The 18678-nt window shown below is 34.7% G+C and overlaps 2 protein-coding genes and 1 pseudogene across 4 annotated transcripts; 2 read left to right on the top strand and 1 right to left on the bottom strand.

The window, feature by feature from the left end:
* Positions 1-11277: 11277 nt before the first annotated feature.
* LOC143560486 (putative WRKY transcription factor 33) lies at positions 11278-13618 on the top strand. Its single transcript, XM_077048779.1, has 5 exons — positions 11278-11312; positions 11944-12686; positions 12756-12909; positions 12978-13136; positions 13224-13618. Exons 2-5 carry the CDS (start codon positions 11996-11998, stop codon positions 13477-13479), a joined length of 1260 nt encoding a protein of 419 aa, XP_076904894.1. The 5' UTR covers positions 11278-11312; positions 11944-11995; the 3' UTR covers positions 13480-13618.
* Positions 13619-14117: 499 nt separating this feature from the next.
* Positions 14118-16454, bottom strand: LOC143560492 (UDP-glycosyltransferase 76H1 pseudogene; annotated as a pseudogene). The gene is made up of 3 exons (XR_013140134.1): positions 16379-16454; positions 15738-16160; positions 14118-14988 (listed from the first exon to the last, which is right to left on the bottom strand). The product of XR_013140134.1 is annotated as a UDP-glycosyltransferase 76H1 pseudogene (transcript).
* A 593-nt stretch (positions 16455-17047) lies between these two features.
* LOC143560471 (uncharacterized) lies at positions 17048-17877 on the top strand. 2 transcript variants are annotated; one of them, XM_077048767.1, is made up of 4 exons: positions 17048-17112; positions 17231-17288; positions 17443-17635; positions 17711-17877. In XM_077048767.1, exons 2-4 carry the CDS (start codon positions 17235-17237, stop codon positions 17839-17841), a joined length of 378 nt encoding a protein of 125 aa, XP_076904882.1. In that variant the 5' UTR covers positions 17048-17112; positions 17231-17234; the 3' UTR covers positions 17842-17877. The 2 variants fall into 2 exon arrangements, with proteins under 2 accessions (XP_076904882.1, XP_076904881.1); XM_077048766.1 differs by having other exon boundaries at positions 17051-17112; positions 17225-17288.
* The last annotated feature ends 801 nt before the right edge of the window (positions 17878-18678 follow it).

The following is an 18678-nucleotide window of genomic DNA, read 5'->3' as shown; positions in this document are numbered from 1 at the left end:
CTGGGACCGGTTCACCATCTAATCTACCAGCCCGGTTTTAAAACTGGACTGATTTGGTTAAAACCGGTTTTAAACTGGTTAAACCGGTTCTAAACCGAACCGAACCGAGCTAGACCATGTCGACCTTTTTTGTTCCTAAACCGGTTTATAAACCGAACCGGTTTGACCAGGCTTTGACTAAACCGATTTGGTTTAGAAACCGGTCGGGCTTGAGGAGAAACCAGTTTTGTATACTTTTATAAGTAACCAAAGCTAAGGCTTCGGGCCTCAATTTATGAAAGAAAAAAAAATTGTCATTTATGTATTAAGTTGATGAAGTTCGTTAACAATGCTTATGTAGTGTAGTGGTAAAATGCAATGGTTGTATTCCGTTTGACCTAGGATCGTGTCACATGTCACCCACAATTTTAGCTTTTTTGGATCTTATCCGACAAAAACATTTTATTAATAACTAGTTTTTCTACCCGGCATATTGCGTCGGGCAGCTGGCAAAACCCTAGCGTTGAAACATAGGTGTTGGTAAAACCCAAACATTACGACGATGAGTCGATACGAATTCAATCAGTATAGGCTGCGTTTAAACCCAAAAAAATTAATTCGTCAAATTAACATATAAGAAAACAAAATATTTAAGACGATACTTATTTGGTTGGCAAACCCGGACTGTGGTAAAACCCAAGCGTTGTGGTCGCGAGCATTGAAGCGGTAACTTGACACGAATTCGGTCGGTTTTGATTACGTGCATTACGGTTCGGGAACTAAAAAACGAAAAAATATATAAAAATTGAGGTGGACCAACGACCAATTTTATTTATTTATTTATTTTGAGGGGGGGCAGTCGATAAACTTGAGCATTAGTAAAACCCTAGCGTTGTCAGTCATAGGCTTTAATAAGGTCGCGAGTTTGTGTGAACTCAGTCGGTTTCTTTCAGGTTTGTTATGGTACCAGCACTAAAAAAAATTGACGTTTGATCGGTTCCCATTACATTTATTATGATAACTGAACTAAAAACAAAATTCATCGAATAATATGGTGCCGCCAAGCGGCCCAATTGGCCACTTGCGGCACCGAAGTTCTTGTTTATGTTATATAATAATAATTTCCAGCATTTCAAGTGCATTCCATTTACCTAAAAATAAATATTAATTTAATAAGCTGAATATATGAATTTGTATTCAGTTGTAGCGAAATTACGTTTGAAAGATTAAAATCAAAATCATATAGGTTAAGACGCGTATTATTATTATTATTATTTTTTTAAATTAGGATAATATGTGGATATTATAATTGTATATATCCAAGTTAAATTATGTTGAGTGTGTGATGCTGTTCACAAGATAGTTATTCAACATTTCTAATCAAGTTACTTTCTTGTTTTGTTTTAAACGCATTTACAATTTGTTTGGCTTTTGTGAACCAATTGTCATGTAACAGCTTATGTTATAAAATAGAAATGTACAATCCAAAAATAAGTTTATGAAGGCCTTAGAATTTTTATTCGCTCTGAGCCACCAAAATGGTTGAACCAACATGGTCCGTGTACTTACAAAATCCAATCAAAGGATCTATAAATGAGATATTGTTATTTTAGAACTATAAATAAGTTTTTGGTGTTGTTTGGTTTACTTGCATACAAAAAATAAAAGAATAGATAAAAATATAGAAATCCATAAGTGCAAAGAATCGAACTCTTGACCTCGGAAACAAATGAAAAAGTAAAAGAGCACGAGCAGTTGACGTAAAGTATTGAATCAAATTTCTACGGTTTCATACTTTTTTGGAGTTTTATATATTCTATTAATTTTTTTCTGTATATATTTACATGAATAAAATTTTAAAAATAGGGCGCAAAAGTTGGACGGCGAAATCGGACACTTATATAACAACACTTAGAAATCATGAATATAAGTACGTTGTACATTCTTAAAGCTAGCAAAGCTATAAGTAGTAATAGTACCTTTGAGTCATCACTTCCCAATAAAAGCATTGATTCTTCTATGCGAGAAAAATCAACACTGCATATTAATTTGTCGGGCTCCTCATAACCCGTTACAATCTATAAGTTAAAATAATCAATACCCTGATATAGATGTTAAATAAGAGAACTGGAAAACTAGAAAAAAAATTATACCTGCCAGGTATTAAAATCATAAATGCGTAGCGTTCCTTCATAATCACAACTTTCAAGGCAGTTCTTTTTATAACGTGTGGGAACAAACTCAGAGCTGTGGAAAACACATGATTTACAAATTTCAAATTGGTTTGATATATTAATTAAAAAAAAAAGAATTAAGTTAAGTGCTATATATACTACTTTAATGGTACCTCGATATGGTGTCTGTTGAATGAAAGATCCCCTCATACGTAAGTTTATTGACTACCCTTAGTTGGCTGATTCAGAAATAAAGGTACATAAGATACAAATATTAATACATGATTTCAATTAAATATGATATATACACAAACTTAACATATAAATAAGATACCTGTATGGTGTATATATAGACACTACAGACTCAAAGTTATTCAACGCGAGCCTATAGCGAACATCATGCGTATATTGGTTTTGAAGAGGATACACTAATTGACCCATTTCTGTCACTATCATTGTTGCATGTCAATGAACTACACAAAAGCAGGCCGCTAAAAGTTATTAGACATAACTAATCTAACTAAATCTTTGTAATAGACGAAAACAATCAACGGTTCGATACGCTTTCTTTTTTTAAATAAATCTTCTCTTAGTATTAGTAGAGTTCACGAATTATGTTTTCAGCCTATATATGTTAAGTTTTAGATATAATGAATTAGTGATCATAGTTTCTTCAAAATAATCAGATATTAATTATTAATTTGTTCGCCGGTAGTAAAAACTAGATATTTATTAAAAAATGTTAACAAATTAAGTTATATAAATATGTAGACATACGAATTTATATAACTAAAAGGTGCTAAAAATTGTAGACATAATATTTTTAACAAAGTAAAATAAATACGTAGACATAATATTTTTCAATAACAAAAATTACTTTATAAAACATAAGAACTAAACGGGTGAAAAAATAGTTTTTGAAACCTTTATAGTTATCAAGATTATGAATAACCAGGTTGGTGCATGGCAAAAAGAGATGAATTAATTAAGAGGCTGATGAGAAGGCCGGGGCCTAATCATGGTCAGCAAATTACCTAGTTAACCAAATTAACGTTAATCAAAATCAACCAAGCTAGATAACTAACCAATATATAGTTCGATTAAGCCATGCATAAACGATTAACTGAAACTTAATTATGATTTATTTGTGTGTGCCATAATCGAATTAAACGAACCTAACCAGCCACACTTAGCTTGATGTTTAAAACGTGCATTTGATGTAAACAATATTTATCTTCATTCACCATTTTATATGAATAAAGGCAACCAAACTTTATGTTGTTTATAAAAGTTAAAACTTCACATACGCATACAAAGTATATATTAATGTGTATATTAATTAAGCTAGACTAGATAAATAAGGAATATAAATCGACGGGGAACTTAATTCTTACACAACAATTAATGAATCACTCCCACGTGCTCATACAACTTCTTCAAATTAACATTAACGTGCTCGTCATCCCTCCAATTCTACTGTCACTTCATTCTAAATACCAAGAGGTCCAAGATGTAACTTACATATATGTACGTATTAGCTAGTATAGCAGTATTGATTGAATGGAAGGTTTTCACGTTGCCATCCTCATGGTTTCCTTCGCTACCACTACTCAATTGTTTGTTTTATTAACCTCTTATATATAAACACCTCCCAACCAAGGATCCAAGTGTTTTTAAAGTTCATAAGAAGGTTAATGGCATCCGTAATCAATCTTTCTTCCTCTAATTATGTAAGTACGTAACCTTCATATTAATCTTTCAAGTTAGAAAAACTTATATCACGTGCACGTTAACTTTTATTATCTTAACAGAAAATGGACCTCTCTATAGCTTGGTGTATTTTCATCTCTTGAAACTTGTCTTCTTTTACCATTCAAGCTACAAATCGTAAATACCTTCACTTTTAAACCAAGAATCTTCACATAAATGATAAATACCTTCACTATAGTAAATTCTCGAATGGTGTCGAGAAATCTTAAAAAAACAGACCCGAACCGCTAAACGCCTAAACATATAAAAACTAAAATTTTCTGGTTACTTGAACATATAAAAGTGGCCTTTGAAATAAAAAATGGAAAACCAATTACTTGACCTAGAAGTGCGTTTAAAAATCACACTTTGACGGTTAACCGTTAAAAATACGACTTGTAGTGTTATAACTTTTAAAACCGATATTTTACAGAAAAATAATTCAGAATATAATATAAAACAATTTACAAATATTTAAAGTATCAATCGATGATTTATGCATGGTTAAACCTTTTATACACGACTATTACCAAAATCGGCAGCAAAATGCAATTTTGACCGCTTATAATTATTTACAGAATATTTTCGACGCATAAACCTTATGAAAATATTTTTTACAATCTTTTAATTTGTATTTTTCTTAAATTACCAATAGTTTAAATCACGTCGTTTTCAAAATATAAGGACTATTATCTCAAACGAAAAAAATAACTGTATATATGCTCGTTAGGGTATTTGAATTCAAACATTGTTACGGTAAGCATAAACTTTGTACAAAACACTAACTCTCCAAGCCACACACATAACGTCACGACCTCATATCTGCAAGGTGCATCTCCGATATGTATTGGGGAAGACGAGGGCTTTGACCATAGGCTATTGTCAACAAAGTCAACATGTGCGATCTGGAATTGTAGTGTAAACAAGAAGTTGACACTCTAGGCATTACTAATTTTTTTGGATGTGGCTTTAATTGCGAATTGAATTATTGAGTTTTATTATTTTTTTTAATCTGGAAAGTCCGGAATGTGACAGGTATAAAACTAGTTTAAATGAGTTGGTATGGAGAAAAAGGCATATCGTTCTTTTGGGTTGACTCAAATCAAACAGCGACTTTATTTTGATCAACTCAAATTATACGATCTATCAAAATAAGTCACTCTTGTAAAACTCGTCAACCTAAAGTTAACATATCCAAATGAGTTAGCACCATCAACTATTGTGTCTCTACCACGTACTCATTGTCACCAACACCACCACTGCTACCTTCTCCTCTGTTTTCAGTGCTGCCGGTGCACCACCACTAGATGCTGTTGACTCCATCGCTTTTGCCTCCATAGACGCCACCATCATCTATGTCTTCGTCACTACCACCATCGACACCACTAATATGTTTTATTGATATTATATTTCAAAGTATGATCATGATATACATAAACACTTTCTAGAGTTCTATTAACATGTTTAGCCAATGATTTGAATTCTGACACGTTGATTTTTTGAAAATTGTACATTGGATTGTTCTTTGCACTCTTATCCATCATCATACATGTCACACCCCGACCAATGAAGGCGGAAACGTCGAGACACGACATGATTGCTCATTGCACAACGACACTATAAAATTACAATATTTAAACAACTCATTTAAATCCATATCACCATAAATAACATAACAATTGTTCATACAAAATGCCAAATAGATAAATAAACAAATAACTTGTTCTTTCATTTTCTAATATCCTAAAGCCAAGATGATAAGTTTCTTCAAGTAATCCAATCAAGCTAACATCAAACCTGTAACATTGCATAAAATAGAGTTTGTCAACACAAAGGTTGGTGAGCAATTTTCATAGTTTTGGACAATAAGTATATAGTATGAAATCCACAACTAGTATATGAAAACAATAAATAATAGCAACAATTTAGATAATAAAACTGTCAATAAGAATACATTAACGAACCGTCAATAAGAATACATTGACGACAATAATGAAATCGTCAATAAAAATACATTGACGACACCTTTCTATATGAGGATACCATATATACTCGGAATTAACGTATGATCATACTTTGATGAGGCTACCTGCCTTAGCATTCAAGAATTTGCACATAATTGTCACACCCCGACCAAAGGCGGCGGAACATGCCGAGGTGTAACGATTGTCCATAAGCACATGACACTAATTAAAGTGACAGTATTTAATAATCTCATTTCATTTCACAACATCGAAAATGTCACATAACAATTATCCATAAAATAACCATAAACAAGATATCACAAAATATGACAAATTTGATATTGTTTATTTTTACTAATATCCTAAGGTCTTTGATGTCGTTTTCTTCACAATCATAAATCAACCAAGATGCAAACCTGCAACATTTCAGAAAATAAAGTTTGTCAACACAAAGGTTGGTGAGCAACTCATAAGTTTAATCATATTAGTATATAATAAAGATAGCCACAAAACTTGCATACGAAACGATAAATAAAAGTGGTAATTTGGATAAATAGATATCGCTAAACACATTAGCGACACCTAGCTATAAGGGGATGCCAAATAGTCTAGGATTTTATAGTTATCGTTAATTGCATTACGTTAACGACACCTTGCTATAAGGGGATGCCAAATAGTCTAGGATTTTATAGTTCCACCAACCAAAAGCGATAAACACATGGGCATATAAGCATAGAACACCAAATCGAGCAATTATTTAGGTAAAGTATACAACTACGTTTGTGGTTTAAGATTCAAATATAAATCATTTTGTTGAATAAGTATGAAATGTCACCCCCAAAATAAATGATGGAAAATGGGGTATGAAGTACTCACCTTCAAGTAGGAAACTTGAAAGATGATAATTTGGAGATTTGTCGGAACGACGAGTTTAACGCACAATGCCTAAAAAGAAAAGAAGTATTGAATTTAGAAAGGTTGTCTTGAAGGTCTTTAAACAAAATAAATGTCTAGAAATGTAAATAATTAAAGTTCAAGGTTTTAAAATGTAACTATTTAAGAATTTATAATAATAACCCTTTAAAAATGTAAGTTTGCTCGAAACCGGGTTAAAGTATCTAACCTTAATATTTACTCAACCTATGTTAAGTAACAAGGTGTCTAAAATGCAAGAATGCAAATCCCTTTGGAATAAAGATACTAAAACGGTTTTTTTTTATCGAGTGTTCGGGTTGTCGGTTCGGGTCTTGATAATTGGTCAAATGCAAAGTCAACTTTCCAAAATATTGAATGTTATGAAATAACTCAATAAAATTTAATAAGACTTAACCAAGTAGGTAGTTCCATTGTTTTAGAACTAACAACGCACGTTAAGCGAGTGTTCGGTTTTGTCGGTCCAAACTTTGTTATGAGATCAAGTTGGATCCAACATTTCCAAGTACTTAAGAAAATATTTAAAAATCAATTTGTAACTATTTTTAAAGAATATACAAGTCTTGATGGCTAAAAAAAACACACTTGTGTGTCTTAAGCGAGTAAGAATCGGTTTGGTTCGGTTTCCATCTCACAACAAGTTCATAGATGGCTTCCACATGTCCAAACACTAAAGAACTTGTATAATAATGTACAAATAAAAATACTTTAAGCTTAACAACCAAAAGTTAACAATAAAGTCTTTAAACAAAAGTTCGGTTTTCGATTCGGATCGTGTTTCGGGTTAAGACCGAGGTAAGATTCTACAAACCCATAACCATAGAATTTGTAAAAATGATTTTAGAAACTTAGATCTAACAATAAGTATGTTTAAACAATTATTTAACAAAACTAGTAACAAAGTTCGGTTTATGGTTTAGAGCTATTTACGGTTAAACCGAAGCATAGACTCTTAAAAACCCATAACCATGGAACTTGTAAACATGACCAACAAACTAAAATAAGCAAGATTAATATGTATGAACAAGTTATATAGATGTATATATATCAAGGATACGAAGTCCTCCATGAAGCCTTGCCTTATGAGGTCCGAAACCTCACCGACCGGAATCGGAGAAGTAACTACTAAAGGTAAACAAGGGATGTATATTATATATATGTTGCACAACCATAAACAAGTATTAATAAGGCTACATAAACTAATTAGGATGAAAGACTAAAACCTTCAAGAACATTTAAGAAGATAACCTTGAATCTTTGATGTTTGAGAGAATTTTTTTTTTTGTTTTGGAGTTGTAGCAAGGGAAAATGAAGAAGAAAGGTGGTGTATATATAGGGTAATGTTGGTGGTCAAATATGGGTGTGAGACACAAGAGTTTTCATGCAAAATGGATCAAGACAAAAACACAAAACAATAAAAAAAATAAATAAATAAATAAATAAAAATAGGATATTTTCAAGACCCAACAAGTGTGAAACAATATTGTAACATAAATCCATCATTTTGATTATAACATAAGCTTCGGTTTACAAATCGGGTCGGTTTACATAATAAACAAATACAAAAACAAATACAAACAAGACCCGAAATTGACGAATGTCACGATAATCATGTAAAGCATATAACACCAAATCGAGCATTTATTTAAGTAAACATATACAATAAGTGTTGTGGTTTAAGACTCAAGTATAAATCATTTGAATTTGAATAAGTATGCAATGCCACCCCAAAACGAAAGATGGAAAACGGGGGATGGAAAAGTACTCACATTAACAAGTAACTTGATAGATAGTGTCGTGAATAATCGGAGAGATTGGTTTAACGAGCAAGGCCTGTATTAAACGGGTCTTGTGTTAGTAGGTAGTCTTGGAAGGGTTTAAAATAAAAAACATGACAAATAAAGTAAACAAATAAAGTTTAGAATTTAAAATGTAAATATTTAAGAAATTAAATAAACGAGTTTTGTAAAATACGTTTACTCGAAACCGGGTCTCGGTATTCTATTCATTAGTTTTTTTTTCTTTTTTTTACTCAACCTATGTTAAGTAATAATGTGGGTTAAAATGCAATATTGCAAAACCCTTGGTTATAAGAATACCAAAACGAGGTTTAAACGAGTGTTCGGGTTTGTCGGTTCAAGACTTGATAATTGACCAAGCTCAAAGTTAACTTCCCAAAATAATAAATGTTATCGGATAACTCAATAAAATCAAAATAGACTTGATCAAGTACGTAGTTCTATTGTGAATAACCTTAACGTTCGTTAAGCGAGTATACGACTTTATCGGTCCGAACTTGTTATAAGATCAAGTTGGTTACCGACATGCCAAGTATGTTTAGAAATTAACTAAAGTTGATTCAAAATATAATCTTGAAGAAAAATATGAGTTTTGGTGGCTAAAAACACACTTGTGTGTCTTAAGCGAGTGCACTCGGTGTAGTTCGGTTTTTGGTTCGGTCATTGACTCGGAATAGATCGAGGATGGTTACCACATACCCAATTATCATGGAACTTGTAAAATAACTTATAAATAATAATACTCAAGTTTTACATTCAAAAAGTTAACAATAAAGCTTTTAAACAAAAGTTCGGTTTTTGGTTCAGTTCTTAACTCGGGGTGAAACCGAGGCTAGTCACTACATACCCAATACCATGGAACTTGACAAATATGAACAATAAACTAAAATATGCAGAAGTTAAGCAAGTATAACAAGTTATATGGTTAGATTTGTTAAATATATAAACAAGGACTACAAAGTCCTCCATGTAACCTTACCTTACTAGCCCGACATTTCAATCGGCCGGGACCGGAGAAATGAAAGACCGAAGGTAAACAAGGAGTGTATATTATATATATGTTGTAACATCAAGCTTTAAGTATTGAGAAGTTAGTTAAAATGAAAGATTAGCTTATGAAGAACAGCCTTATAATTCAAGAATTTGAGAGAGAAATGAGGAAATGAGCAAGCACAAATGAAGAAGATGAGTGTGTATACACAGGGTAAGTTGAATGAGTCTTTCATAAAGGGTGTTGCATGAAAATGGGTTTGTTATAGACCCAAGAAAGCACAAACTACAAATGGGTTCTTTAAGTCTCCATTTTGGTAGTTTTAGTCCCTGGAGTTCGTTTTGAGCATTTTCGGGGCATTTTAAGAACCGAAAAGGGTGTTTTTTTAGATCCAACAACTATAAAACAAATATGTAACATAAAATTCATCATTTTGATAATATCGAAAGGTTCGGGATACAAAACGGGTCGGGTTTACATTAAGAATACAAGTAAAAAATAACCCGAAATTGACAAATATCACAATATATGCCATGATGTTGTTGAATTTTAAATTTAAACGTATCCAACAATTTCTAAAATGTAGTATTTCTACACTATATGTTAGTAGTTAAAAGTTATTACATGTCAAACATCATTCTTACTAGCATTTTAATCCACACCACTTACCAAAGAGTGTTCTAGTTCCATATATTAATCTTTAATATGTTTTGAAACAATCCTAATTGTTACCCCTTCACCTTTACATAAATTCAAATCGTTGAACCTCAAAATGGTGACCGTAGCTTTTTCTTCCATATTCTCAACGGATCTTTCCTTTGCAAGAATGTTGACCAAGTTATATTCCCCATTACATAATATATTTTTAAAAATAATTATATACATAGTCTCTCAACTTGCTTATTTCTCAATTTTAACACAAGCTTCACAAAATTCTCTCATATAAAGAAATTTGCAACTTTTGCAAAATCCCTTTATGTAACTAAATATAAAACGTGAATTCTCAATAATTCATTTCTCCGTTACATCCCAATACAAAATCAATCATAGTTATATCGTAAATACTGATATGGTTTCTAGCAAGTTTCAAAGATCGTCCATGACAATTGTTGGAAAATCACACATGTAGAGTTTGGTAATAACTTCCATACGGATATGAAGACACCACTTTAAGGCAATCACACCTATAATACTAGGATCTAACACAAAAAAGTATAGAGAAGCCAGTAGTGGCTCATGAAACCACAAGTAAGAGTAGACGCCGATCAAATCTTGTACTTTGAAGTTTTAACTAGCGAGTACCAAAGCTTAAATATGTTAATCTTTTTACACTAGAACTGTGTTTATACAAACTATTAATACTTTTCAATAACCCAAATGCCAATAACAAACAAAGCAAAATGTCATTTTCATTCATTCATAGTTTTAAAACTAAAACAATAAAATAGTAAAAAAAATGGGTAAAAAGAAAACAAAGGGACAAGTTGTATATTAATGTAATAAGTGTAGGGGAAGTTGATGAACTTATCCAACTACCAACCAAACACATCATATTCTTCCCTAGACTCCACCACACACACACAAACACAAACACACATTCCTCTTTTCCTTCGATCCAACAACGTTCGTGGTTTCCTAAACCCACTCTCCGACAACACCCACCGGCGCCGTCCGACCTCCACCCTCCGGTTTCCACTCCGGCAACCTTACTTCCACCAAAAAGGTACGGCTTTTTTAGGGTTTTGGTTTATTAATTTACTGGGTTACTTATTATTTTTATTTTACTTAACCCTGATTAGTTTTAGCTTTAATAGACAAGTAATTCAGTGAATTTAGTGTATAAGTGTTTACATCCACTCTGTGATTTAATTTGATGCGGTTGACTGTAAAAAGGTTGACTTTTTAAGGGTTTACATTCACTTTGTAATTTTGACTAATTAATTTGGGGTTTTGAAGTGGGTTGTTTTATGTTATAGGATTGGGTTGGGTTTTACTTAGATTACTTGTATTTAGGGAATTAGGGTTTATTGTGGATGGATATGTTTTAGAATCGGGTTAAGTTTTTAGCTTAGCTTTTCAAGTTTTCGGTTGTTTTGACTTTTTGACCAGCAAAATTGGTGAGTTTTTATGCTTAAAATTTGTTTATTTAGCAGTGTTGTAGAACTCACTAGTTTATATATTTTTTCAGTTTTATACACACACGCGCGCGCGTGTTTTTATATATATACACAGGAAATATTGCACTATTACTAACTGTTTGCGAATCCTATGCAATTTTAAATGATGTTTAAAGCTATTTTCAAGAAATGAGTATATAGTATTTGCTTATATTATATCAAAACTGTTGTGTGCAGATACAAAGAAGTTGAATCACAATGCAACCAAGATGGAACTGAAGTTACAGTAATGGACAAGTCATCCGACAGTTTAGAGTTGGCTAACGACTCCACCAGTGGAGACCAGTCGAATCAAGAAACACTATCAGAGTCAACGAAAGTCAAGGAGTCTCACGATAGTTCTAATCAAGAAGGAAGTTCCGCAACCGTACAACCTGACAAAGAGTTAGATGGTCAAAATGACAAACCTACCCTTCATACCGAAAGTGCTGGAACGGAATCTTTTCAAGAAAAAGAGACCCCGGTTATTATAATGCCTAAAACTGTCGCTGACACTTCACAGCAAACTCCCGCATCAGAGTCTGATGATGAAAGGTTTGTTGTGGCGCCAAGGTCTGAAAAAGGGCTTGATAAGTTGCCACTAAGACGTAATGCTGATAATGCTATGGCTGCTCAATTACCGCATTCGGAACAAGGTGTTACTTTCTCGAAACTACCTGAAAAACCTACTGGTGACGGGTATAACTGGAGAAAATATGGTCAAAAGCTTGTAAAAGGGAACACGTTTGTCAGAAGCTATTACAAATGCACGTTTGCTAATTGTCCCGCAAGAAAACAAGTGGAACGTACAAATGACGGGTATATTACAGAAATAACCTACTTATGCAAGCATGAACACCCGAAACCGCTACATACACTTGTTAAAGGCTCGGCTTCTGTTCTTCCCGTCCAGTCTGAAGCTTCACACGAGCCTTCTGAAGGTAAAAGATTACATTTTTATTTCAGTTTCATGTTTTGTTGATAAATATTGATTGTTTTGTTATGTGAAGACCGGTCATCTCATGATCAAGAGGTGTCGGAAACAGATACTGGTCGACTCATGGTGGTTCCTATAAGCGAGAATAATAATGTGGAAGCTGCTGTTAAGGTGTATCAAAGGAGAAGTGAGAATAATCATGATTTGTCATCTGACTCGAAGAGACAGTAAGTTAAAACGAGACCGAATTCTTTCATTTTCTTTAACTAGTGAAATATTTATATCTCCATTGCAGGAAGAGAGATAATTTTAACGTGAGTGAAGGTATCTCAACGAAGACAAACTGCGAGTCACGAGTGGTGGTTCAGACAACGAGTGTAGTTGATATTGTAAATGACGGCTATCGGTGGCGCAAGTATGGGCAGAAGCTAGTTAAAGGCAATCCTAATCCAAGGTAACATAACACTATTAAAGTTTTATGCAAAAAGTAGACAATTTTTTATGTTTCGTGTTATATAACTATGTTTTGGTTTTATTGTAGGAGCTATTACCGGTGTACAAGTGCTGGTTGTGCTGCTAAAAAGCATGTAGAACGGTCATCTAATGATGAGAAAGTGGTGATTACAACTTATGAGGGGCGGCATGATCATGACATGCCTGGTGGTGTTGGTGGTCGAGTGGTTGGTCAAAATATGTCAGGGAGTGGGACCGGGGGTGGTCCAGCATCGGTTGAAAATGATGGTTCAAGAGGTCAACCAGAGTCGTTGGATGTTGTTCTTCATGTTACTGCTACATGAAGCGCGGGTCGTCTAGTTTATCCTATGGTTCTGCTCTTAGGTCTTGATGGTAGTCACGTAGTGTTGTTATATACCTACCCATAAAGCTTTGTGATTTGCAGATTAACTATTGGATTATTTGGATGAGTTTATAGATATCGTGAATGAACAAGTATTTATATTTGATTTTGTTTCTTTCAAATGTTTGATGATTTTATAGATAATATTTTGGTATGGATATTCGCTCACGAGGGTATTTGGGATGGTTTCAAACGCTTTAAAACAAGTAAACAACTACCTTTAACGTCTAATTAACCCATGACATAAAAATATCATCCTTTGAAAAGTAAAGTACTTTTTCAGCGAAGCATCCCTCTATCAAGTTGCAATCAACATGACAATATAACATTTGAAATATTTAAAAAAATCACCTATTTAATGTGATATTTGTTTTTCTATTTTTTATGTTAAGTATTTAGCATAATATCACAACCACCCCCAAAAAAGCTAGCACAACTGAAATGGTTTCCAACACAATAATAAATGACTACTTTAAGTTTCATTTCTTCTATCAATAGTTTATTTTCAACACAAAACACAACCCATAATGATTTAAACCTAACACCAAACTTCTTGATTCTATCTATCATTTTTCTTTAAAGTATCAATTAGACAAAATGAAATCCACCAAACCCTTCAATGCATCTTGTGAAGAACCACCATCTCCCACAGCTTCTTTAACCATCTCCTTCATATCATGTACTCTAACTCTCATTTCCTCTCCTTCGTCGTCCGCCATAACTCTTATAATCATCCTTTCAATCTCCTTTCTCTCGACCCGCTCCAACTCAAGTCTGACTTTCCACACGCAACTCATGTAACGTGCGTTCACTCCTTGGTCTATACCAAACGGTTGGCATATCATCACAACTCCCGATGAAATACTCTCTAAACACGAGTTCCATCCACAATGACTCCAAAACCCACCCACCGCAAAATGGGCTAACACCTCCTTTTGAGGAGCCCATTTCACAACTAAGCCTCGTTCTCTCGTTTCCTTTATGAACCCGTCTGGCAATAACTCGAGCCACTCTGATCCATTGACCAGACCAGGTCTAACCGCCCATAGGAACCTTTGGTTACTTTTGGCTAGACCCCATGCCATCTCGGTCAACACTTTCGAGTCCATTGTGGCTAGGCTTCCAAAGCTTATGTAGACCACAGATTTGGCAGGTTGTTTATCAAGCCATGCAATGCAACCGGTGTCTTCTTGGTGAGAACCACTAGACGGGTTTGGTGATATTTTGTGTAAAGGCCCCATTGCGAAAACAGGAACCTTTAAGTGGTTGTGGATGCGCGTTAACGATTCGTGTTCGAGTGATTTAACAGTGTTCAAGATAACAGCTGAGTGTACTTGTTGGCTGAAGATGGCAACAAGCTCTCTCCAATCTTCAATAGGAGATTTTGAAAATGGCAAGTCTTTGTATCTAATGGGATAATGATTTGGCACAACCTCCTGCATCACAAAATCTTTAAACATTTGGAGTTAGCATCAGTTTGATCTAGACCTGTCAAACAGGTCAGGTCAGGCGGGTTCGGGCTATGGGTCAAAATGGGTTCAGGTGAGGACGGTTTTCGGGTCAGAACGGCTCGGTTTAAAAATGGCATAAATATCATAAGTGGAGAAAATTCAAATAATTTGACTAAAATTTATTCATTTAAAGGATTTCAAAGATTCTTCCAAGATGTTTGGATTAGAACGGGTTTCGCGTTAGACACGTAGCTGGTGCTGAGGGACACGCGTTACCCAACGTCGGTACGCGTTTAACCGAACGCTTGACTTGTAACTCGTGCCGTCAAATTATGTCTGTGCCGGCGCCAGGGTGCGCGTCCCATATCTACCCATTATGGCCTGTTTGAAAATAACACCATCCTATTCTGACCCGTTTGAAAATTAACACCAGCCCAGGCCCATTTGAAAAGTATCACCAACCCATTCTGACCAGTTTGAAAAATTAACAACTCATTCTCATCGGTTTAAAAAATAACACCAACTCATTCTGGCCTGTAAGAAAAATAACACCAACCTATTATGACCCGTTTGAAAAATAATATCAACCTATTTTGACCCGTTACATTAGAATATGTTGTCTCGATCAACCCACTTTAGCCCGTACTATGAGAAACAACCACCCATATCAACCCGGATGGTGGGTCAGAATTACCAGTGATATATAGTTCAAAATCCAAAAATCAATCTTATATTTGATTAAATTTACCTTGTACAAGAAACCTGCTTTGTTGAGGGAGCTGTAGACGTGCAACGAAAGCCGGAAAGTAGGCCGCACTGGTACTACGGAACATGATGGCTGCAAGATTCATCTCAGCAGCAATAACACCAGCAAAGTACATAATATTATCATATATCACAACGATCGACTTATTTCCTTCATTGATCAGTCTAGTCAAGTGTTCCTTAAACGATGCTTTACAGTTGTTGTTGAGCATGCTGATGAAGTTAACGATGCTACCGGATTGTTCAACTGCCGGTAAGTTGCCGGAGAGTGGGAGGAAGGTGAAACTGGACGATGGGTTTGGTGGGTTTGATGATTCGGAGTGAGCAATGGCTATGAAGAAGCCTTTTGCATGGAGGGTATTGGAATTATCGATTTGGAGAGAAGTTAGTTTGGTTTGTAATGGTGCTGGTTACTTAGATGTAAATGGTTCAAATCCCGCTATAAGACTATCCGTTATGGGTGTGGAGAAGGGGGAGTGGATGGCGTGGAACACCGCGGAGGGGCGTGGAAGGGGGCGCCTTTAGAACGACTGGTGTGAAAGAGGGCCCTCTCTCTCTCTATCTCTCACACACATATATATATACGTATATATATATTAGGGCGCCCAAGGGGCATTAAATCACAGTGAGACGGGCTTCGAAACCACGTTTTCAATGAGACGATGACGTGACACTGTGGAGAAGCTTCGAAGTCTCGCATCATAGTGGATAGTAAAGCATGTTAGATAAATTTAGAAGTAGATTATGAGTCATTCAAAGATAAATTATATGTTTCAGAATCGTTGTTTTCTTTTGAAAACAAGGATTTCAATCATGACGTTCAAAATATATGATTATGGGCGATGTAAACAAACTTTAATGGCACAATAAGATTTCTCAAATGTAGACATCTTAATATATAAATCAAGGTATTCATCAAAAGGCCAATTGGTCTAATTGTAGCCTGTGACTTTTTTAACGAGAGGTCGTGAGTTCGAGTCTCATTCATGACAAAATGTTATGAGCGAGTTGGAGTTATATCACAGTGGTGGGCTAGGTCACCACCGTTGTTTGCAATCACGAGTGTGGATGACCTTTTGCTATAACTTTTTTTTTTCTCTTTATTTATGATAAATGGTGTAGTATTTGCCTATTTGGAATATTTGCGGAGCGGGGTGAAACAAAATTAAAGTATTCAACATGGGTCCCAAGAGTCAACAATAAGCTACAAAAAGGTCAAACACACACAGACACGTGCTTGTGTTTATCTACTCATACACAAACACAAACACAAACACAAACACAATCCATTCTCTTGTCTCGTTTTCAAATGCCGTATATCACGATTCACGAACCTAATCTCAACACACTTTCCACACGTAAAGTTTTCATTTTCTTTTTATTCTTTTTTTCTTTTTTATTATATCATGGTTATGTTGATGATCGATCTTCTTCTTCTTTTCTTCCTCTAGGTTCATTTCCAGTGTAAAGTTTAAGGAAGATGAGCAAACACCGGCCCCCGGAGCCTCTCGATTTCTTCATCTGGACAGTTGAGGTATATATATATATATGCTTTAACAGATCTTGGTATTAATTAATATATTATGATTTGCTTGATGATCATGATGACTATACATATATATATACCGATGATATGTTGTAAGATTTAGATTGAGTGACTTAGTTTTGTGTGTTTTATGTTGGGTTAGGGTGTTGGGCTTTGGTTAGAAAACATAAATCTTGGTGGGTATCAACAAATTTTCAAAGAAAATGTTGTTAATGGTGAGTATCTTGAAGGTATGTCCGTGTTCACAACCGAACAAATTCTTCGGTTCATTCTTCGTTGCCATATGAAATGGGGAGACTTCATAACACTATGCAAGGAGCTCAGGATGATTAAAGGTTATGCCTCTTTTATATTTGCATATTTATCACACTATCTATTTTAATTAAGATTGGATGAATTTGTTTCCTCAGTGGCTTGCTTAAAGGGTGAGCAAAAAGTTAGGCGACCGCGGTGGGCCCCGTCTTGGTTATCTGTAGTGTTCGTGAGGGTCGCTAAGCGTAATAGGCAATCGCGTGTTGTTTCCTTGAAGATAGAATCTTGATCAAGGTATTGGATGTTTGGTACATTCTATCTACTTATGAAATTTCTGTTTGTTTTTAACATTTGGTTCTTAACTTAAGAATCATATCTTATATAATCAATATTCCTTCAAATGTACCATGTTTTTGTGAGTTCTATGTAGCTGTTTCTGTTTGTTGGTGTGGAAGGTTTGTAATATCTCAAGTATACACGGAGATGAAAGATTGTATTGTTACATTTATAGCTTTTAAGCACCGTTATACGCATTATCATATCCATGGGCGAACCTTTATTGTAGCCGGGGCCCCTTGTATTTTTCTCAGTAGTGTAAATTCACCTGTTTATGTCGAAAATTGTGACCCCAGCCCTCCCTCGTTTATGAAATTTTTTATATGTATTGAGTCCAGCTCCCTGCATTTTCATCCAAGCTTCGCCATTAATCATATCAACTTGCAAATTGGAAGTGTGATCAAACCAAATGCATGATTTAGGGGAGATGGTGACAATTTACCAAGTTTTATATCTTAAAGGACTGGAACATGTCAAGAGCTGCCAAAACATCAAACCTAACCTTCTATTCTTTCACAAGCACCCTTCCAGATGCTGCACCCACTTCTATTTGGACTTATAGTCAGAGACAAGGAGTCAAATAAAACACCCTGAAATGATTTATCACAAGCCAGCTATGGCTGCAAGGTCATCTTTTCAAGATTCTATCACTCTTGGGCTTGATCTCTCACAATCATATACTAAATCAGATAACAAATGATCCTAGGACCGATCACTTTGCCTCCTATAGCAAAGTGTTTCTCGGAGTACTAAACTCAAAGCACACATATAAGTGAACGATCGAACTAGG

This window comes from Bidens hawaiensis, unplaced genomic scaffold (genome assembly GCF_021521415.1).
Source record: "Bidens hawaiensis isolate Kalapana, Puna unplaced genomic scaffold, B.hawaiensis_p1.1 tig00020341_1, whole genome shotgun sequence".
NCBI lineage: Eukaryota > Viridiplantae > Streptophyta > Magnoliopsida > Asterales > Asteraceae > Bidens > Bidens hawaiensis.
This window is presented reverse-complemented; position numbering and strand designations above follow the sequence as displayed.

What these genes read in the sequence shown, in the direction of transcription:
- LOC143560486 (XM_077048779.1), top strand. Translation starts at nt 11,996, where the DNA reads ATGGACAAGTCATCCGACAGTTTAGAGTTGGCTAACGACTCCACCAGT. An exon ending in TTCACACGAGCCTTCTGAAG is followed by an intron (nt 12,687 to 12,755) that starts GTAAAAGATTAC and finishes TGTTATGTGAAG; the next exon opens with ACCGGTCATCTCATGATCAA. An exon ending in AAAGGCAATCCTAATCCAAG is followed by an intron (nt 13,137 to 13,223) that starts GTAACATAACAC and finishes GTTTTATTGTAG; the next exon opens with GAGCTATTACCGGTGTACAA.
- LOC143560471 (XM_077048767.1), top strand. Translation starts at nt 17,235, where the DNA reads ATGAGCAAACACCGGCCCCCGGAGCCTCTCGATTTCTTCATCTGGACA. An exon ending in TCTTCATCTGGACAGTTGAG is followed by an intron (nt 17,289 to 17,442) that starts GTATATATATAT and finishes ATGTTGGGTTAG; the next exon opens with GGTGTTGGGCTTTGGTTAGA. An exon ending in GGAGCTCAGGATGATTAAAG is followed by an intron (nt 17,636 to 17,710) that starts GTTATGCCTCTT and finishes TTGTTTCCTCAG; the next exon opens with TGGCTTGCTTAAAGGGTGAG.